This window comes from Saimiri boliviensis, chromosome 2, assembly GCF_048565385.1.
Source record: "Saimiri boliviensis isolate mSaiBol1 chromosome 2, mSaiBol1.pri, whole genome shotgun sequence".
NCBI lineage: Eukaryota > Metazoa > Chordata > Mammalia > Primates > Cebidae > Saimiri > Saimiri boliviensis.
In genome coordinates, this window is record NC_133450.1 from 172463332 (window position 1) to 172486266 (window position 22935).

General features: G+C 38.5%; 1 protein-coding gene across 3 annotated transcripts in view; it reads left to right on the top strand.

Annotated features, from left to right (window-relative positions):
- Nucleotides 1-22935, top strand: part of DENND4C (DENN domain containing 4C) — a 134673-nt gene that overhangs the window by 106357 nt on the left and 5381 nt on the right. For all 3 annotated transcript variants that reach the window (XM_010338725.3, XM_074394898.1, XM_010338726.3), the window contains 8 exons: nucleotides 1647-2812; nucleotides 6360-6537; nucleotides 7764-7873; nucleotides 8178-8353; nucleotides 13652-13834; nucleotides 14643-14838; nucleotides 16672-16917; nucleotides 19108-19225. In XM_010338725.3, the coding sequence (XP_010337027.1) occupies nucleotides 1647-2812; nucleotides 6360-6537; nucleotides 7764-7873; nucleotides 8178-8353; nucleotides 13652-13834; nucleotides 14643-14838; nucleotides 16672-16917; nucleotides 19108-19225 (2373 nt within the window). The remainder of the gene's footprint in view (nucleotides 1-1646; nucleotides 2813-6359; nucleotides 6538-7763; nucleotides 7874-8177; nucleotides 8354-13651; nucleotides 13835-14642; nucleotides 14839-16671; nucleotides 16918-19107; nucleotides 19226-22935) is intronic.

Sequence of the window (22935 nt, forward strand, 5' to 3'; positions counted from 1 at the left end):
CCAGGTTTGCAGACTGCTAGCTTCTTGTATCCTCGCACAGCAGAGAAGGAGCGAGTTCTCAGGGTTTTCTTCTATAAGGGCTCTAATCCCATTCATCAGGGTTCCACTTTCATGATCAAATTATCTTTCAAAGGCCCTCTCTCCTAGTAACTATCACACTGGGGATTAGGATTTCAACATGTGGATTTTGGGGGACACAAACATTTAGTCCATAACAGGTAGACTTAAGTTCTAATAATGATTCAAATAGGAAATAATAACTTTTGGTCTTGGAGTGAAACAAATTACATGGTAGCAAAGAGCAGAAGATTGCTTGCTTCTTCCAAAGCTGAGGGAAGCTGCTATGGCCACTAGCATGTTTTTTTCTTTACCTGATCAAATAAGACTGACTTCTGTGAAGGCTGAGATTATTTCTGTTTTATTTGCTTTTGTATTCTTAGCACCTCATATAGTGGATTTTAGTAGGTGTTTAGATATTTGTTGGAGAAGTGGATATATCTGAATAATTTTTTAACCACTGAGATTTTATCAGCTTTTTTTTTTTTTTTTTTTTTTTGAGACGGAGTTTCGCTCTTGTTACCCAGGCTGGAGTGCAATGGCGCCATCTCGGCTCACCGCAACCTCCACCTCCTGGGTTCAGGCAATTCTCCTGCCTCAGCCTCCCGAGTAGCTGGGATTACAGGCACGCGCCACCATGCCCAGCTAATTTTTTGTATTTTTAGTAGAGACGGGGTTTCACCATGTTGACCAGGATGGTCTCGATCTCTCGACCTCGTGATCCACCCGCCTCGGCCTCCCAAAGTGCTGGGATTACAGGCTTGAGCCACCGCGCCCGGCCTTTTTTTTTTTTTTTTTTTTTTTTTGTGGAAACAGAGTCTTATACCGTCGCTGTTGCCTGGGCTGGAGTGCCATGGCATAATCTCGGCTTACTGCAACCTCTGCCTCCTGGGTTCAAGGGATTCTCCTGCCTCAGCCTCCTGAGTAGCTGGGATTACAGGTATCTGCCACCAGGCCCAGCTAATATTTTGTATTTTTAGTAGAGATGGGGTTTCACTGTGTTGGCCAGGCCAGTCTCAAACTTTCGACCTCCTGATTTGCCTGCCTCAGCCTCCCAAAGTGCTGTGATTACAGGCATGAGCTACCACGCCCAGCCAGCTTTCTTAGAATTTGCCAGAGCTAAGCATTCCATTCCAGATTCTTTTACTTTACAGCAGTCAGGGTGTGAGTAGAGCAAATATACAATTCCTCTATGATTACAAATTTGCTTTTTGCAGAGTAGATTCCTAGCAAGTATTTGTTGCATGGATACAAAACTAAGATGGAAGAGATTCTTTTTCTGTATTTTAGTGAACAACACAGACACATCCATCTATCATATATTGCATGATTTGTTTTTTTAAATGGGTGTTTATATACTTACACGATGAAAGACAGGTTATACATTAAAATGTTATCCCAGGGAGGCAGGTTTAAATAGCTTTTCCAGGGTACTTTCTAAAAAATACCTTCTTTATAGCCTCTAAATTTTCTGGGTCTTTTATTCTGTGTATATGTCACATTTGTAATCAGGAAAACAGTAAACATTTTAATAAAACTTAACTTGGAAAATAGAGATTCATTGTTAATATTTTTACTTTCCCTTTTAGGTAGTATATCAAATGTGCTGTTTTCTACTCAAGATCCAGTAGAAGATGCAGTCTTTGGTGAAGCTACTAATCTCAAGAAGAATGGTGATAGAGCAGAAAAAAGACAAAAGCATTTTCCTGAGAGGAGTTGTAGTTTTAGTTCTGAAAGTCGAGCAGGAATGTTGCTTAAGAAGAGTAGTTTGGATTTGAATTCAAGTGAAATGGCTATCATGATGGGAGCAGATGCCAAGATTCTCACGGCAGCATTGACATGCCCTAAGACTTCTCCATTTCATATTGCAAGAACCCATAGCTTTGAGAATGTTAGCTATCACCTACCTGATAGTAGGACTTGTGTGTCTGAAAGCACTTCGAATCCTGGGCACAGATCATCTCTGGTGCCAGAGATACTTGAGGAAAGCCAAGAACTCCTTGAGCCTGTGGTTGATGACATAGCTAAAACTACTGCAACAGAGGATACATATGAGAGTCTACTAAGTGATAGTACCAGTAATCAGTCCAGAGACTTGAAAATAGGATCCAGAGATCTGAAGAATAAGAGAAGTAGTTTATATGGTATTGCTAAGGCGGTTGAGAGGGAAGATGTTGAAACTGGACTAGATCCTTTGTCTCTTTTAGCCACTGAATGTACAGAGGAAAAAACTCCTGATTCTGAAGATAAGTTGTTTTCTCCAGTTATCGCACGTAATCTGGCTGATGAAATAGAAAGCTATATGAACCTAAAAAGTCCCCTAGGTAGTAAATCTTCTAGTATGGAATTACACGGAGAGGAAAACAGAGAGTCTGGCATGACTACTGCATTTATTCATGCTCTAGAGAGGAGATCAAGCCTACCTTTAGATCACGGTTCACCAGCACAGGAAAATCCTGAAGGTGAAAAGAGCTCACCTGCAGTGTCCAGGTCTAAAACTTTTGCTGCGCGTTTCAAGCAGCAAACCCCCTCTCGAACTCATAAAGAACGTTCAACTTCTTTGTCAGCGCTGGTGCGTTCTTCACCGCATGGCTCACTGGGTTCTGTAGTAAATTCTTTGTCAGGATTAAAGCTGGATAATATACTCTCAGGGCCCAAGATAGATGTCCTAAAATCTGGCATGAAACAAGCAGCGACAGTAGCCAGTAAGGTGTGGGTAGCTGTTGCATCTGCCTACAGCTACTCAGATGATGAGGTAAGAAAGCTTGATATGTGTAGTCTATCTGCTATTGAAATGTTTATAGTATCTTTCTAGAAATATATGTATTATTGTTAAGAGATTTCTGTGCCCAGGCTGGAATGCAGTGGTGTGATCTTGGCTTACTTGCAACCTCTGTCTCCTAGGTTTGAATGATTCTCCTGCCTCACCCTCCTGAGTAGCTGGGACTACAGAGTTGTGCCACCAAGCCTGGCTAATTTTTGTATTTTTGGTAGAGACAAAGTTTTGCCATGTTGGCCAGGCTGGTCTTAAACTCCTGACCTCGGGTGATCCACCCTCATCGGCCTCCCAAAGTGCTGGGATTATAGGCATGAGCCACTGTTCCCGGCTGATTTCTGATAACTTTGGTTTTTATATTTTGTGTAGTCTATCTGATACTGGAATGTCTGTATATCTTTTTAAAAATATGTGAGGGATTGTTAATAGAGTTCTAGTAACTTTGGTTTTCATATTTTAAAATTATGCATGTTTGGTTTCTTTCTTGAAGTAACTTGAACATACATGTAAAGAAGTTAATAATGTAGAAATAGAATATCAGGACTACTTTATAATTCCATAGGCTAGTCTAAACTAAAACATTTGTTTATTTTTTTGAAACTTCTAATGATTAGCGTTTGAAGTTAATAAAAATGCCATATTATATTTGTGTAGCATTCACTTTTAAAATAATTTTTACCTGTGTAATCTCCTTAATACATGCGAAGTCAAGCTGCAGCTTAATCCTTAGATTTCATACTACATGATAAACATAATTGTCTTTAAAAAGCATTATAAATGCTTTTTAATCATTAGATCTTTTGATGAAAATGAAAGTGGGGAAATTTTGCTTGTTTTACAGAAAAAAATGGAAATGTCACCTTGTATGCAAAGAATTGTATAATATTTGAATACTTCAGTAGAAAAGGCAGATATCTATATGTTGCTGTCATTTTTTAACAGTATGTCCTAGGTACTGTTATAAGCTATATGTCTGTTTTATCTATGAATACAAACATGGTATTTAATTTTCATAGCAACTCCATGAGGGTGGTACTATGGTTATCCTGATTTTGTAGATGATATATGAAATTCAGAGAGGCTAATTAGCTTCCCAAGATGACATAACTAGGGAAAGGTGGAACTATGATTTGAAGTCAGGGAGATTGGCTCTAGAGTCCCAGGCTCTTACTTTAGAAGCATTATCTCAGGAGAAGATACCAAAGAGCAGTATATGAAAAGAGGTTCATGTTGGGGGCTATCCAGGAAAAAAACCAAAGCAGGTGATACGTAAGTTGGGATTTGAAGGTTACATTTGACATTTGGGGTTAAAGCTCTAAGAAGATTGTCAGAAGAGTATATCTGAAAGAATAATGTGAAATGGCATGAAAGCTTAAAATATCATGCACTTTCAAGATAATAAATTTCAGATTGTTAAAGGTCTAAATCAGAATTAGAGACATGGGAAAAGAAATTAGACAAATAAGACGTTTATACCATTTGAAGGAAAACTTTATAGGCAAAATAATAATTGAATTAAAATTATAGTATTGAGCATTATAAATTAACTGTTTTGTATTTAAAGGGCTTATTAAGTCAGTCAAGAGAAGGCAAAATAAAATAGCTTCCAAAGTGTCTTAACCTGGCATTATGAGAAAAAAAAAAAGTGTATCATTTTACTTTATTTTTTGAGATAGGGGCTTCTTACTCTGTTACCCAGGCTGGAGTACATTGGCACAGACATAGCTTACTGTAGACTTGACCTCCTGGGCTCAAGTAGTCCTCCTGCCTCAGCCTCCTGATTGCTCCACCATGCCTTCTAATTTTTTATTTTTTGTAGAGATAGGGTCTTGCTATGTTGCCCAGGCTGGTCTTGAACTCCTGGGCTCAAGTGTTCCTAGGTCTCCCAAAGTGCTGATATTACAGCCATGAGCCATTGCACCTGGCCTTGATTTTATTTTTGAAATTTTATTGAAGTTGGGTATGAGGACTTATGCCTCTAATCCCAGCACTTTTGGAGGTTGAGGTGGGCAGATTGCTTGAGCCCAGGAGTTTGAGAGTAACCTCGGCAACATGGCAAAACCCTATCTACACTAAAAATACAAAAATTAACTGGGCATGGTGGCATGCACCTGTAGTCCTGGCTACTCTAGAAGATGAGGTGGAAGGATAGCTTGAGCCCAGGAGGCAGAGGTTGCGGTGATATGAGGTAACACCACTGCCCTCCAGCCTGGGTGACAGAGACCCTATCTCCCCTCTCCCGCCCCCCAAAAGATCATCTATTAAAAACAGAAATACATTCCACAGGGTTATTTGAACTTGGATTATATGACACTGTAAATTCCAAGTCACTGTGGATCTGATCTCGTCTTTTCATTGTTGTAGTAGCCCTGGCACCAGTAAGCAATACCTGCCAAAAGACAAATAGGGTATACTTAATAAATATTTACAAATGAAGGAATGAATTAAAAGCCTATAAAATGTTTATAACTCATCCAGAGTTTAAGGAAGTACTTAGAGGTGTATATAAAAATAGAGGAATTTGCCAATGTAATTTATATAATATTTGAAACATTTTGAATGTTTAACAACAGGGGAGTTAGTAAATACGTAATAGTGTATCAGTAAAACAGATGGGTTCACAGGGGTTTAAATAATTAGAAGAAAATTTAATGACACTAAAATAGTTATATAAGAAGTACAAGTTAAAAACAATATTCTAATTTGTAAAGATTTATTATATGATTTTATATGTATATTTTAAATGATGAGAAGGCTGTATATCAAGATTTTGATTTTATTCTCTGACTGTTGGTATCATAAGCGTTTTTTATTCCTTGTTTTACTTAACTGTATTTAATTTTAAAGAATCATTTAACATGATTTTTATAACAAGGAAGACACAAATCTTTTATTTTTAAAGCAGAAAGCCTGAGTATTGAAATGTTTTTCCATCGAAAGCTTCAACAATCACTTATGTAGTTAAGAACTACAGTGTTTGAAACTTTATTCATGTTTTGTGCCTCTAATATTGATATTTGTTACTCTGAACATTCATATTCCCAGCAGAAATGATCACAACAGCCTTATTTGAAACAACTCATATCCATATTTTCAGATTATATAATTAAAATTTAGAGAAGTTTAGTGATTTCTATAAGGTTACATACCTAATAAATAGTGATGAAGAAGGTCACAATCTGGCTGCCTGACTCAGAAGCCCCTACTCTGCTTGTACTGGGATCCTTGATTCCATTGGAGACAGTGAGCTCCGTAGAATACTGTTATTTTATACAGTTGAATATTGAGAGACACCCAGACCCTCCACTTGCACCTGAGGCACAACATGATCTTTCTTAAAGTATTGTTGTTTATGGCTTGAATGTCTTAAGAGTGTGGAAGGGAATTCCAATTCATGGTTTTGAAAAACGGGGGGATGATGATTTGTTTAAGGATTATAGAGTTTTCTGAAAAGGGTAGAGTGAGTATGTTCCCATTGGAGAAGGTATTATTTATGTATGTGGAATTTTATTTTTTTCAATTAAAGGAAGAAACTAGTAGAGACTACAGCTTCCCAGCTGGCCTTGAAGACCATATTTTGGGGGAGAATATGTCGCCTAACACAAGTATCTCAGGGTTGGTCCCCAGTGAACTTACCCAGAGCAACACAAGCCTTGGCAGTAGCAGCAGTAGTGGAGATGTAGGAAAACTGCATTATCCAACAGGTACGGGGAAGGATTTTCCTTTCTTCATTTGCTTCATAATAGTCTTTGCTTTCTTTTTTTTTTTTTAAGTATTATTTTTATTTAAACAAATTTTCTTTTTGAGGCAGGGTTTTGTCATATTACCCAGGCTGGTCTGGAACTCCTGGGCTCAAGCAGACTGCCTGCCTCGGCCTCACAAAGTGCTGGGATTACCGGTGTGAGCCACAGCACCTGGCCTGTCTTCGCTTATTTTAATTTAGGTGCCTATAACTTCCCTGCTCCCCAACAAGCCCCATTTATTGAGATGATTGAGACATTTTTAATACTAGCTACCTTACCATCTATTCTGATCTTGCATGATTTATAACTACTGTGATCACCTACTGCCTTTGCTTTTGGTTGTGGTTGTATATATTTGTGGACTATATCATTAGTTCTCAAACTTTGGCATGCATCAGAATAATCTGGGGAAATTGTTTTAAAATATATGCAAATGTCCAAGCCTTAGGCTAAAACTTCTGAGACTGAATTTGTGAGGTGGGGCCTTGGGATATGTATTTTTTAAGCAGCTCTCTGGGTGAATCCGATATATACCAGAGTTTGAGAATCCCTAGGCTGTGTCATTGAAGTTTCTTACTCCATATTACTTTTTAAAATTATAATTCTTTTTTTTTCTTTGACTTTTTATTATAAAAATTTCAAATACCTGGGCCGGGTGTGGTGGCTCACACCTGTAATTCTAGCACTTTGGAAGGCCGATGCGCATAGATTGCCTGAGCTTAGGAGTTCGAGACCAACCTGGGCAACACAGTGAAACCCTGTCACTACAAAAATACAAAAAAAAATTGGCCGGCTGTGGCAGCGTGCACCTGTAATCCCAGCAACTTGGGAGCCCGAGGCAGGAGAATCGTTTGAACCTGGGAGGCAGAGGTTGCAGTGAGTCGAGATCATGCCATTGTACTCAAGCCTGGGTGACAGAGCAAGACTCCATCTCAAAAAAAAAAAAAAAAAAGATTCAAATGTCCTGAAAGTTGAGAGAATTGTATAATGAACAATCATGTATTTTCCAACTAGATTTAATTAACTATTGTTAACTTTATCTCTATGTATGCATACATTTTTATATTGAGCCAATTAAAAAACATTTGCAGACTTTATGATACATCTCCCCTAAATACTTTGGCATACATTTTCAAAAAATAAGGTCATTTCTTACATAAGGTTTTATGATGTTTATTCCTTTGTAGGTGAAATTCCATTTCCAAGAGGTATGAAAGGACAAGACTTTGAAAAATCAGATCATGGTTCTTCTCAAAATACCAGCATGTCTAGCATCTATCAGAATTGTGCAATGGAGGTAAAAGTTCTATATTCAGTTCATGATAAAGTAGCTGTAAGCATATTTTTATTTCATATTGGCATTTAACAGGATTCTATGATACCCTTGGGGACAGTATATATAATAAAGTAAGCCATTTTGTTGAATTTGTTTGATGTCCTATGTAAAATAATGAACTGGTAATTTACCTGTGAAATAATAGAACTGTTAATAATTCCAAATTTGATCAATGGAATAAATAAAATCCCATTTTCTCAAGAGAATGCCTTTTAAGATTAATTTTTATTAGAGGTTCTCAGTGTTTGTATTTTTCTGTTTTTAGGTTTTGATGTCCAGTTGTTCACAGTGTACAGCTTGTGGAGCTTTAGTCTATGATGAAGAAATTATGGCTGGATGGACAGCAGATGATTCAAATTTGAATACAACTTGTCCATTCTGTAAAAGCAACTTCTTGCCTCTTCTTAATGTAGAATTCAAAGATTTGAGAGGTTCTGCAAGGTTAGTATTATAAAAGCTCCCTCAAGAAATAAGCACCCCCAAAAGACATGAGTTCTGGGAGAAGAGTGAAATATTCATGGTATGCTCCAGGTCTGCCTTCCTGTCTGTCCTTCACCTTCAGGATTTGAGTATGAATACTAGTAATGTGGGAGTCTACTTTTCCATTTTATTTAAAGTAGGATTATCAGCCAGGTGCTGTGGCTCATGCTTGTAATCTTAACATTTTGGGAGGCCCAGGTGGGAGCATTTCTTGAGGTCAGGAGTTTAAGACCAGCCTGGGCAACATGGCAAGACCCTGTCTCTACAAAAAAAATTTTTTTTAATTGGCTGGGCATGGGAATGTGCACCTGTGGTTGCAGCTACTAGAAAGGTTGAGACAGGAGGATTGCATGAACCCAGGAATTTGAAACTGCTTTGAGTATGTATTTTAAAAGAAGCAAAGGGGGAAGAAAAGGCTTCAACTCTTCTCTTTTCACTTGCACTTCCTGGTAGTGTTCTGTGCAGTGAAATGACCAAACTCTAGGCAATAGAAAGGAGACTAGCTGATCTATGATGAGACATTTCAATAATTGAGAGTTTGGTAACACTATGCTGACCTAAAGGATTATACTTAATATTGTTTGTTTTATGGAACAAATTGAACTTTTTTTTTTTTTTTGAGACGGAGTTTCGCTCTTGTTACCCAGGCTGGAGTGCAGCAATGGTGCGATCTCGGCTCACCGCAACCTCCGCCTCCTGGGCTCAGGCAATTCTCCTGCCTCGGCCTCCTGAGTAGCTGGGATTACAGGCATGCGCCACCATGCCCAGCTAATTTTTTGCGCTTTTAGTAGAGACGGGGTTTCACCATGTTGACCCGGATGGTCTCGATCTCTCGACCTCGTGATCCACCCACCTCGGCCTCCCAAAGTGCTGGGATTACAGGCTTGAGCCACCGTGCCCGGCCCAAATTGAACTTTTTAATTATTTTTTGTCTTTAGCTGCTTTTAAAAAAATACATTACTGGGTACAGTGGCTCACGCCTGTAATTGTAGCACAAGGCAGGGAGATTGTCAGAGCTCAGGAGTTTGAGACCAGCCTGGGCAACATGGTGACACCCTGTCTCTACTAAAATACAAAAAAATTAGCCAGGTGTGATGGCGTGCACCTGTAGTCCCAGCTACTCAGGAGGCTGAGGCAGGACAATTGCTTGAACCTGGGAGGCGGAGGTTGCAGTGAGCCAAGATTGCGCCACTGCACTCCAGCCTGGGCGACAGAGCAAGATTCTGTCTCAAAAACAAAAACAAAAACAAAAACAAAAACAAAAACAAAAAACAAAAACCATTTAGGCTGAGTGCGATGGTGCACGTCTGCAATCCCAATACTTTGGGAGGCCAAGGCAGGTGGATCACTTGATGTCAGGAATTCAAGATCAGCCTGGGCAACATGGCAAATCCTCATTTCTACAAAAAATACAAAAAAGTTTAGCCAGACATGGTGGCAGGTGCCTGTAGTCCCAGGTACTCAGGAGACTGAGGCCAGAGAATGGTTTGAACCCAGGAGGTGGAGGTTGCAGTGAGCTGAGATCGTGCCACTGCACTCTAGCCTGGGCTACAGAGTGAGACTCCGTCTCAAAAACAAACAAAAACATTTAATTGTAGAGGTGTTTCTTCTCTGTTTTTCTTTTAGCTTCAGGCATGGAGCTAAGTCAGATCATACTCTTTAATTCCTGATACACTATCATCTCTGGCCTGTGCAAGGGCCTTCTTGTATTTATCCTCCTTTCCCCATTCCTACCCTCATTCCCATATTCTACACGGACACTGACTCTGCTAAGTGTGATATATATCTCAATTTATTTCTTTTTGTTACTCAGTTTAAATTCTGAGTTACTATATATATATCTGGTTTATGCCTGTTCTCCTACAGTAATTTAATATGTCTTTGTAGTTATCCATTATTATAGTGTTAGATACTTCAATTGCTTTCAGTTCTCTATTACTACAAACATCACTGTGGTAATGCCGTGCACTGCACAATACGTATCCCCTTTTGGACTTGTGAAGTAGTTTCTCTCAGAAATAAATAATCCTTGGAGTGAGATAATTTTCATGCATGATTTTAGTAAACACAAAATATTGCTTCCCAGATGGCTACATTCCCACAAGAAGTAGTACTCAAGAATTCTCATTTCTTTTTCTTTTTTTTTTTTTGGAGATGGAGTCTTACTCTGTTTCCAGGCTAGAGTGCAGTGGCGTGATTTCGGCTCAGTGCAACCTCCGCCTCCTGGGTTCAAGCAATTCTCCTGCCTCAGCCTCCCAAATAGCTGGGACTGACTGCAGGCATGTGCTACCACACCCAGCTAATTTTTGTATTTGTAGTAGGGATGGGGTTTCACCATGTTGGCGAGGATGGTCTCGATCTCTTGACCTCATGATCTGCCCGCCTAGGCCTCCCAGAAATTCTCATTTCTATATGGCCTTACCAGCATTTGGTATTATCACTTTTTAAATTTTGGCAGTTTGAATTTGTCTCAATACTAACAAATTTGAGTGCCTCTTAATTACTTCTTATTCTAGAATTTTTTTTTGGAGACAGAGTTTCACTCATGTTGCCCAGGCTGGAGTGTAATGGTGCAATCTCGGCTTACTGTAACCTCTGCTTCCTGGGTTGAAGCGATTCTCCTGAGTCAGCCTTCTGAGTAGGTGGGATTACAGGCGTCCTCCTCCATGCCCAGCTAATTTTTGTATTTTTAGTAGAGACAAGGTTTCGCCATGTTAGCCAGGTTGGTCTCGAACTCCTGACCTCAGGTGATCACCCCACACCTTGGCCTCCCAAAGTGCTGAGATTACAGGCTTTAGCCACTGCACCTGTCCTATTCTAGCATTTTCTGTGAATTGCCTCCATATATTCATTGCCTATTTTTCTATTTGTTTCTTTTTCCTGTTGATTTGACTTGAATATTATTGATACTAATTTTTTGAAGAGAAAGCATTAATTTTGATGTCATTATCCATTAATTTTTTTTACCTTGCAATTTGTACTTCTGGAATCTTGCTTTAAAAGTTGTTCCCTATACCTAGGACGTGAAAGTTTTCTCCTTGAACGTTTTTGCTTATATTTTACTTTTGATATTTAGGTCTTTAATATATCTGGATTTTACTTTTTATATATGATGGTTAGAGATCCAGCTTTTATTTTTCCTCCATATAAAAATCCAGTTATCCCAATATTATATACTAAATAAATGATCCTTTTCTCACTGATATGTGGTGTCACCTTTATCATATTTCAGTTCACATGTATACCTCACTTGGTTTTGCATTTTCTTCATGTTTGCCATATTGTTTTTGTCACTTGGTCTTTGTGTTATATCTGGTTGGTAGGGTGAGTTCCTGCTCTAGGATTTTATTGCTATTATATTTTGTGTGCTTACTCTTTCCTGTGAATTCTTAGATTGTTTGAGGTCTTCAAAAAACACACACACAGACATACACACAACTAGAGTTTTCCTTGAGATTGCATTAGGTTTATAGATTAACTTGGGGAAAATGGACTTTTCTAATTTTATTGTCTTATCTATGAGCCTTGTATATCTCTGTATTGTTTTTCCAGATCTTCTTTTATGTCCTTTAACACAGGTTTAAATTATTCTCCATAAGTCCTATCCTTTTTTATTGAGTTAATTGTGTTTTTAAGCTATTGGGACAAGCATTTATTTTATATTTTTCAAATTGGGTATAAAGGAGCATTATTAAGTCTGTCCCCTGAATATGTTGTTATAGAAAATTTCAAGCTTACAACAAAGTTTAAAGGTTTTTTTCAATGAACACCCAAATATCTCTAACCCTACGTCCTTTAATTTACACTTTACTATAGTCTATCACCTGTCTGTCTTTCCACCAATGTGTCTTAAATTTTTACTCATTTGAAGGTAAGATAGACATATTAATACATTTCTCCCCCAAAGACTTTGGATTGCATATCATTAACTAGAGCTCATTATTTATTGACAGATTTCTTTCTTTTTAGATAAATTGTTATACAGCAAAATGTACAAATCTTTTTTTTTTTTTTTTCTTTGGAGAAGGAGTTTTGCTCTTGTTACCCAGGCTGGAGTGCAATGGCACGATCTCAGCTCACCGCAACCTCTGCCTCCTGGGATCAAGCAATTCTCCTGCCTCAGCCTCCCGAGTAGCTGGGACTACAGGCACACGCCACCATGCCCAGCTAATTTTTGTATTTTTAGTAGAGACAGGGTTTCACCATGTTGACCAGGATCGTCTGGATCTCTTGACCTCGTGATCCACCCGCCTCAGGCTCCCAAAGTGCTGGGATTACAGGCGTGAGCCACCGCACCCGGCCTCAAATCTTAAAACATTCTATTTGAAGAATAAATGCATGCATTTGTGCAAAAATTAAACCCTTAGAAAACATTACTGTTACCTCAGAAAATTCCCGAATGTTCCTTGCAAGGCCCTTCCCTCCCCGAGTTCCCACCCAAAAAGAGAAGGAGAGAGATAAGATGGAAATAAAACCATGAACAGAGAAGAAATGAGTAGAAACAAGATAGAGATTTGTAAGTGATAACAAGGGGCATTATAAGCAATTATAGATTAACATATCTTAAAATGCTGCTACTGCAGCTCTTCTTTTTTTTTTTTTAAACTCAGAAAATGAGTAAAATATTTTGCTTCCCCTCTTCCTTCCTGGTTTTCTTTAGTGGTTCTCAAAAATGGGAAGATCTTTTATTGGACTGCTTCCAGCCTTTTATTTGAAAAGTTTACCATAGGAGGGGAAGATAAGATAGCAGGAATGTGTGAGAGAAAGAGAGAGAGAGAGAGAGAGTATGTGTATGTGTTTGAATTGGGCAGCGTTTTCCTTCTGGAATATATATAATTTTATTAATGATTCCTTTACCAATAAAATGATTCTAAATATGATAGAATTCAGAAGACTAGAGGATTTTTTTTTTTTTTTTTTTTTTTTTTTTGAGGGAGTTTCGCTCTTGTTACCCAGGCTGGAGTGCAATGGCGCCATCTCGGCTCACCGCAACCTCCGCCTCCTGGGTTCAGGCAATTCTCCTGCCTCAGCCTCCTGAGTAGCTGGGATTACAGGCACGCACCACCATGCCCAGCTAATTTTTGTATTTTTAGTAGAGACAGGGTTTCACCATGTTGACCAGGATGGTCTCGATCTCTTGACCTTGTGATCCACCCGCCTCAGCCTCCCAAAGTGCTGGGATTACAGGCTTGAGCCACCACGCCCGGCCAAGACTAGAGGATTTTTAAAGGCTCTTTCCCCCTGTTTTTCCATGTGTAGCTTTTTCCTGAAACCAAGTACCTCTGGTGACAGTTTACAAAGTGGAAGCATTCCATTGGCAAATGAATCCTTGGAGCACAAACCTGGATCCAGTTTAGCAGAACCTGACTTGATCAACTTTATGGATTTACCAAAACATAACCAGACCATAACTGAAGAAACAGGCTCTGCAGTTGAACCAAGGTACCAAAGAGTACAGAGACTTCTTTATATAATAAGAAATGGGGTACCCTTGTAAAAATTATGTCTCTAAAGACAACCTGACTCATGTAGGCATAAGTTCTAGCATCTAAAAGTACATCCTAACTTTTTATTACCATGTAGTGTTCAAAGAGCTAATGAATGAATCTGATGCTAGACCATTTTTGAACTAAGTTTAATATTTTATAGTAGTCTTTTGCAAAATAAACTTCTCAACAGTTAAATATTCCCCTTTAATGTAGTCATTGCCAATTTTCAGAGGAGAAATATTATTTTCTGTGAAATGTACACTTGACCCTTAACTACTAATTAAATCAAACATTTATTGAGACTCTATTGTATGCTAAATATTATGCTAAGCTCTAAAAATAAAAAAGTAAATATGATTGGGACTCTCTCCTTAGGTGGATCACAGCCCAGGAGAGATTAAATATTTGTCAGTGTCTTTATGTACTTATTTGCATGTAGTATACTTCTAGGTAATTTTGTTTAATAAAGATGAAATAATATTTGAGTAAAGCAACTGAATGGGTACTTATCTTTTTAAAGTAATACCTGTATATCTACAATATGTCATCTTCTCACCCCTCACCAGAACTATCTACTCCATCCTGTTTTTCTGACCAGTTTTACAAAACTGCCTGAAGAAAATGCAGTTCTTACAAGGTGGTACTGAATTCTTCTTAGATGTTTAGTAGACTCGTGGTCCATTGCAGAAAATACTCTAGCTCTACAGATTTAGACTGTTTTTCAACATGAACATAGCATTTCTTCTACATTTTTTTTTAAGTGATGAAATAAAGAGAGCCAGTGGAGATGTCCAAACTATGAAAATTTCATCTGTGCCTAATAGTTTATCAAAGCGAAGTGTATCTTTGACTCGAAGTCACAGTGTTGGAGGCCCCTTGCAGAATATTGATTTTACCCAGCGACCGTTTCATGGCATTTCAACAGTTAGTCTTCCAAACAGTCTGCAGGAAGTTGTGGTATGTAACAACATTGTAATTTTACTGCATACACATCTATGTATATAGTAGAATATTATAAACTCTTCTGTAGTAGACTTTTTAAAATTACATGAAAAGTGACAGATTAGGATTTTTCCATAAACAAATAGCTTTTTATTGTGGAGAATTTCAAATATGTACAAAAAGAAACAATATAATGAGTCCCTTGACCCATCATCTAGCTTGGATAATTTTCAGTGTATAGCCATTCTTCTTTTATGTATACTCTTACTCTGTTCTCTTTTTTTTTGAGATTATTTTGAAGCAAATTTCAAACATCACAATTCTGTTAGTAAATATTTCAGTATGTATACCTAAATGATGACTTTAGAAAAATATAACCACACTGCTTCTATCATACAAAAAAACTCCCAAATAATATTATCAAGTTATTTAGTCAGTTCAAATTTTTGATTGTTTCAAAAATGTCAAATGCCTATGTGTGTGTGTATATGTGTGGGTTGTAGCTTGAGGAATCAGGATCAAATAAAGTCCATTTATTACAGTTGGTTGGTATGGTTTTTAGTCTTTTTGAATCTGTAGATTCTTTTTTCCCTTTGCAATTTATTTGTTGATAAAACTGGTTAGAGTATAGTTTCCCATAATCCAGATTTTGCTGATTCCAATGATAAAAGTTGGAATTTGTATCCTGAACCTCGATCAGATTTGGGGGTTTTGTTTTATCGTTCATTTGCTTGTTTATTTTTATAAGACAATTTCATCAGTCATGATATGTTCCTCACAGCAGGAGACACAAACATTAGTAGCTATTAATGCCTTAATAACTAGATAAAATAATTTATTAGGAACTATAAAATGATAAGTCTAATTCTGTCACTTATTCTTTATAGTAAAGAATACATTATAAACAGAAACTTCCCCTGCTTCAGCCTCCCTAGTAACTGGAAGTACAGGCACATACCATTGTGCCTTGAACATTTATCTTTAAATCTATTGCTGTTTTTATCCTTGTTAATGCTTATATTCTCTTTGGTCAGCTAGAAGCCTCTACAAGTTAGCTCATTAGTCCTTTTGACACAACTCTAGTAGCTTTTTTGTAATTTTTAAAAAGCTTTCTTGCTTTCTTATATAACAAGATGTTTCAGGCTTATGTTATATATATATTCTTACCTAGAATCAGTCATTTCTCTAAGAAACCGTGGGTCAATTTAGAGGGAAATGATTTTGGAGACCACAGTGTAGGCATGAGGGGGACTCACTGTTAATGAGAGAGTTTTAAACATTTTATCCTGATTATAATATGCATAACTCAAAAAGTCTAGGTTAAGTTTTTTTTTCTTTCTTATTTGATTTGAATTTTTAAAATGCTATTTCTTTATTTCCTTCAGTTTTTGTTGCGATCAGTTGTAAAAGTGAGTTAAGTCAACAAAGAATGTTAATATGAAAGATTGGCCCATCAGTTTAGAGTTGTAGGAGGAAGATAATATCACACAGTTTTTACACAAATATTACTATAAATCATCTGAAATGCAAATATTTCTTATAAAAATTGAAAAAAAGCCTAATACATTCAGGCCATTGCTCTCAATGTGATGGAGAATATGTTTTAAAGAGTGTGTTGATTAATTTTCTTTTGTAATGATTTAACTTAACAGTATTTAAGTATTTTCTTTTTTAGGTTTTCATTCATTAGGGTATTCTGCATGTAGCAATGGTCCTGAAATAACTGGTAGCAATGGTCCTGAAATAACTGATTTAAAAAGAATAGAGAGGCATAATCTCATTGAGAAGTACTCTTGAGCCTACAGATTTAAACAGGTAATATTAATTTCTTTTTGTATTTTTTTGAAGGATCCTTTAGGAAAAAGGCCCAATCCTCTCCCTGTTTCTGTGCCCTACTTGAGTCCTCTAGTGCTTCGTAAAGAACTTGAGTCTTTGCTAGAAAATGAGGGTGATCAGGTGATTCATACATCTTCTTTCATCAATCAACATCCAATCATTTTCTGGAACCTCGTTTGGTATTTCAGACGTTTGGACCTTCCTAGTAACTTGCCAGGACTTATCCTCACATCTGAACATTGTAATGAAGGTGTACAGGTAGGCTGCCAACTTTTATACTTACATTACATTAGTATTGGGTAGGATGAAACTTAACTTCAAGCTCCTGAAAGTATACAATAACAGTAACTTAACAAGACAAGTTTATTTCTCTCTCACTTAAAAATTTTGATAAGCAGTCCTGGAATTGTAAAGTGTTAGGAGCCTAAAATCTGTCTATATTTTTGCTTAGCTATGCATAACCCTCATTTCCAAGTTGTGCTTCTGGTCCAGGATGGCTGATTCCCTCCAAACTATCACATCCACTTTTTATCCAGCAGTTAGGAGAAAAATTGATGGAGGGGAGAGTATGTCTTCTTTCTAAGGGACAACTCCTGGAGTTGTAATAATATTTCCACATATATTTTCTTGGCCTGAACTCAGTTACTAGGTCATATCTATCTACAAGGGTAGGTAGAAAAGGTAGCTTTTATTCTTATTTTTTCTACCTACTTCTTCTTTTTGCCCAGGCTGGAGTGCAATGGTGCGATCTTGGCTCACTGCAACCTCCTTTTCCTGGGTTCAAGTGATTCTCTTGCCTCGGCCTCCCAAGTGGCTGGGATTATAGGCGCCTACAACCACACCTGGCTAATTTTTATATTTTCAGTAAAGACAGGGTTTCAGTATGTTGGCCAGGCTGATCTCGAACTCCTGACCTCAGGTGATCCACCTGCCTCAGCCACCCAAATTGCTGGGATTATAGGTGTGAGCCACCGTACCAGGCTGGTAGCTGTTATTCTTAACTGTTCTATTCCCAGCTGCAATTCTCAAAGCAATTTAAAAATTCAAATGAAATAATATGAGTACTTACTTGAAAGGACTCATATTATCCATATTTTTGAGATGTTATAATTAAAAGTTAGAGTAATTTAGTAATTTCTGTAAGGTGACATACCTAATAGGTGATGGAGAGGAGAGCCAAAGTCACAGTCTGGCTGTTAGATTTATAAGCCCCTATTCTACTTATACTGGGATCCTGATTCCATTAGAGACAGTGAGCTCCTAGAATGCTTTATTTTATAGTTTTTTTGTTTATTTGTTTTTTGAGACGGAATCCCACTGTCACCCAGGCTGGCATACAATGGCGTGATCTTAGCTCACTGCCATCTCCACTTCCCAGGTTCAAGCAATTCTCCTGCCTCAGTCTCCTAAGTAGTTGGGATTACAGGCATTCATCACCACGCCTGGCTAATTTTTGTATTTTTGGTAGATATGGAGTTTCACCATGTTGGCCAGGCTGGTCTCCAGCTCTTGACCTCAGGTGATCCCCCTGCCTCGGCCTCCCAAAGTGCTGGGATTACAGGTGTGAGCTACCGCGCCTGGCCTATTTTATAGTGTTGAAGATTGACGGACAGTCAGACCCCAAACATATACCTGATATAAAATAAATTCTTTCCTTGAAATACTATAAACTCTAGTTTGACTCATTTATTTTAAGTAACAGTAGACAAAACAAAATTATTTGGTAAGGTAGTAGAAACTCTTGCTCTTTGACCTTAAAGTTTGCTGTAATGGTGATTAATCTTTCTATAACTATTGTGCCAGTTAGCAGATTGTCTCCCATTCTTTAAAAGTTAAACCAAGAGAGCTGAGATCGCGCCATTGCACTCCAGCCTGGGTAACAAGAGCAAAACTCCGTCTCAAAAAAAAAAAAAAAAGATACACCAAGAAACCTTTACTTCAAAAAATAATAATAACATTTGTAATCAGACATTAATAAAAATTAAAATTTTGTCTCTGAATTTTAGGTCCAGAATTTTATTTTATTTTTTTGATTTTTTTTTTTTTTTTTTTTTTTGAGACGGAGTTTCGCTCTTGTGACCCATGCTGGCGTGCAATGGCATGATCTCGGCTTACTGCAACCTCCGCCTCCTGGGTTCAGGCAATTCTCCTGCCTCAGCCTCCCGATTAGCTGGGATTACAGGCACACGCCACCATGCCCAGCTGATTTTTTGTATTTTTAGTAGAGACGGGGTTTCACCATGTTGACCAGGATGGTCTCGATCTCTTGACCTCGTGATCTACCCGCCTCGGCCTCCCAAAGTGCTGGGATTACAGGTGTGAGCCACTGCGCCTGGCCCAGATCCAGAATTTTAAAAGGACTCAATCTGTGTATATAACCAAGCTTCACTAGATTCACTGATAATTGTTATTCTTGGGATACTAATATTTTCTTTTGATCTCTTTTAGCTTCCTCTGTCATCTCTGTCCCAGGATAGCAAACTTGTATATATTCAGCTGTTATGGGATAATATTAACCTTCACCAGGAACCAAGAGAACCTCTGTATGTCTCATGGAGGAATTTTAGTAAGTAAAATAGAATTAAAGACATAACAGCCGGGAGTGGTGGCTCACACCTGTAACGCCATCACTTTGGGAGGCCTAGGTGGGTGGGTCACTTGAGGCCAGGAATTGGAGACCAGGCAGGCCAACATGGGGAAACTCTGTCTCTACTAAAAATACAAAACTTAGCCAGGTGTGGTGGTGGGCACGTGTAGTCCCAGCTACTCTGGAGGCTGAGGCATGAGAATCGCTTGAACCCAGGCAGCGGAGGTTGTAGTGAGCCGAGGTCACGCCACTGTACTCCAGCCTGGGTGTCAGAGCAAAACTGTGTCTCAAACAAAACAAAACAAAGAATTAAAGACATAAAATACTCAAAATGGAAACAACTGAAATAGGCATCCATAGATGACTGGATAAGCAAATTGTGGCACAGTCCATCCATGTTGTAAGATACTGTTCCACGATAAATAATGGGCTGCCGGGGGAAAAAAGGAACAGAATTAAGCTAAATTTCCCTAGAGTTAATAGAGAAAAGCAAATTATTTTGCTTTATTTTAAAATTTTTAATTCAAAATGATTCGCCATTGTGAAAAAAGTACACACAAAAATCAAAAAGTGATTTGCTATTATACTGACCTGTTTTTAACTGTGACAGATCTCAACTGAGTTGAGTAATTTTTTTGGTGATTTTTTTTTTTTATCAAGTAAGAGTTTGGTTGGATATTTTGAGAGTAAATTCTATGTAGCAGGAGTAATTTAGATGTATTGGTATAAGATCCTAAGTTCAGTTGTAATGATGGATACTGACTGGTTTTAAAGGTTCTGGCTTCATTTTTAATCTTTTATATTTAGAATATATTTTTACAAGGAGTTTAAAGGATTATTATTCATGTATTCAGAAGCCCTATGAGTCAATAAGAAAAATACAATTCAGTAGATAAATGAGCAAATAATATTAATATAGGTAATTCATGGGGAAAATAGTAAGTGTCTTTCAAACTGTGTTAGTTTGCCAGGGCTGCCATAATAATATTTTGGGTGGCTTTAGCAACAGGAATTTATTTATTCACAGTTCTCTGGAGGCTGGAAATGTAAAATCTAGAAAGGGATCAGCAAGTTTGGTTTCTTCTAGGCCTCTCTCTGGCTTGTGGATGGCTACCTTCTTGCTGTATGTCCACATAGCCTTTTCTCTCTGTGTTTGCATGCATGCACATGTACACATCCCTGGTGTCTCCTTTTCTTATAAAGACACCAGCCATATTAGATTAGGTCCCCACTCTTATGTCCTCATGTAATCTTAATTATTTTTTTAAAGGCCTCATCTCCAAATAGTCACATTCTAATTAGGGCCTCAACATATGAATTTGGGGGTAACACAATTCAGTCTGTAATATAAACATATTTTAAAAGTTCAGTCATATTAGTATGAAGTGAAATATAACTTTATATTTAAAAAAAGGAAAATAGAGGCCTGGTGCAGTGGCTAATGCCTGTAATCCCAGCACTTTGGGAGGCCAAGGCAGGTGGATCACTTGAGGTCAGGAGTTCAAGACCAGCTTAGCCAATATTGTGAAACTGTGTCTCAACTAAAAATATTTTTAAAAAATTAGCCAGGCATGGCGGTGCATGCTTGTAATCCTAGCTACTTGGAGGCTGAGGCAGGAGAATCACTTGAACTCAGAAAGCAGAGGTTGCAGTGAGCCAAGATCACACCATTGCACTCCAGCCTGGGCATCACAGTGAGATTCCATCTCAAAAAAAAAAAAAAAGGAAAATGTGGCTGGCTGGGTGTGGTGGCTCACACCTGTAATCCCAGCACTTGAGTCCAGGAATTCTATGCAGCAGTGAGCTATGATCCCACCACTGTACCCCAGCCTGGAGACTCCATCTCAAAACAAAAACAAAAACAAAAAAAAACTTCTTAATAGTTTTAGAATTGCTTGCTTGCTTGCTTATTGATTGATTGATTGATTGATTGAGACAGAGTTTTGCTTCTTTTATCCAGGCTGGAGTGCACTGGTGCAATCTTGGCTCACTGCAATCTCCGCCACCTGAGTTCAAGAGATTCTTCTGCCTTAGTCTTCCCAGTAGCTGGGATTACAGGCATGTGCCACCACACCCAGCTAATTTGGTATTTTTAGTAGAGATGGGATTTCTCCATGTTGGTCAGGCTGGTCTTAAACTCCCAACCTCAGGTGATCCGTCCACCTCGGCCTCCCAAAGTATTGGGATTACAAGAATGAGCCACTGCACCCGGCCAAATTACTTTTCTTCTAATTAGCACTAGACTCTACTATATGTAATAGAAAATGACAGAAGCTTACATGGGTAAAGATTATTCTCTCATATAAAGTTATTAGGCTAAGTGAATCAGGCTAGGTCTTTTGGAGGCCAAGGTGGAGGATCACTTGGGAACAGGAGTTTGAGACCAGCCTGGGCATAGTGGGATCCCATCTCTACAAAAAATAAAAATAAAAAATTAGCTAAGTGTGGTGGCATGCACATGTAGTGTCAGCTACTCGAGGCTGAGGCTGGAGGATTGCTTGAGCCCAGGAGGTCAAGGCTGCAGTGAGCTATGATTGCACCACACTGCACTCCAGCCTGGCTGACAGAGTGGAACACTGTCTAGAAAGAAGTTATGAATTACATGATCTTGTACACCATAAGTAAATACGGTTTCTATTTATCAATTAAAAATAAGGCCAGACGTGTTGGCTCATGCTTGTAATTCCAGTGATTTTCGAGGCTGAGGCAAGAGGACTGCTTGAGGCCAGGAGTTTGAGACTAGCCTGGACAATATAACAAGACCCTATCTCTACAAAAATAAAATAAATTCGCTGATTGTAGTGGTACATGCCTGTAGTCCTAGCTATTTGGGAGGCTGAGCGGGGAGGATTGCTTTGAGCCCAGGAGTTGAAGGTTATAATGATCAGCCACTGCGCTCCAACCTGGGCAACAGAATGAGATCCTGTCTCCAAAAAATAAGTAAGTAAATACATTTTTTAAAAAAGAAAGAAGTTGGCCGGGCACAGCGGCTCAAGCCTATAATCCCAGCACTTTGGGAGGCCGAGGCGGGTGGATCACGAGGTCGAGAGATCGAGACCATCCTGGTCAACATGGTGAAACCCCATCTCTACTAAAAATACAAAAAACTAGCTGGGCGTGGTGGTGCGTGCCTGTAATCCCAGCTACTCAGGAGGCTGAGGCAGGAGAATTGCCCGAACCCAGGAGGCGGAGGTTGCGGTGAGCCGAGATGGCGCCATTGCACTCCAGCCTGGGTAACAAGAGTGAAACTCCGTCTCAAAAAAAAAAAAAAAAAAGAAAGAAAGGAAGAAGTTATGTATTAGACAGTTTAGTACTGCTAGGCAACTCCTCTGTCATCAGGGACCCAGGTTCCTTCTGTTATATCTGCTTTACTGTCAGTAAAGATTGCTTCATGGTCACAAAATGGCTGCTGGAGTACAGTCTATCACATCTCAGCCTCAGGCGATAAGCCACCATATACTGGAAGAGAAAGGCAGAATGACAGGCCTGCCTGTTTGAAGGGAGCAGGAAAAATATTTTTTAGTTGGGCACATTGCCACATAATTTTACTAGTGGCAGGGAGGTGATGTTGGATAAGCAAAGAGAAAATGCCACAACTCTGCAAAAAAACAAAAAAAAACCCCAACTTTTTAAATAATTGGGACCAGGAACAGTGGCTCACACCCATAATCCCAGCACTTTGGGAGGCA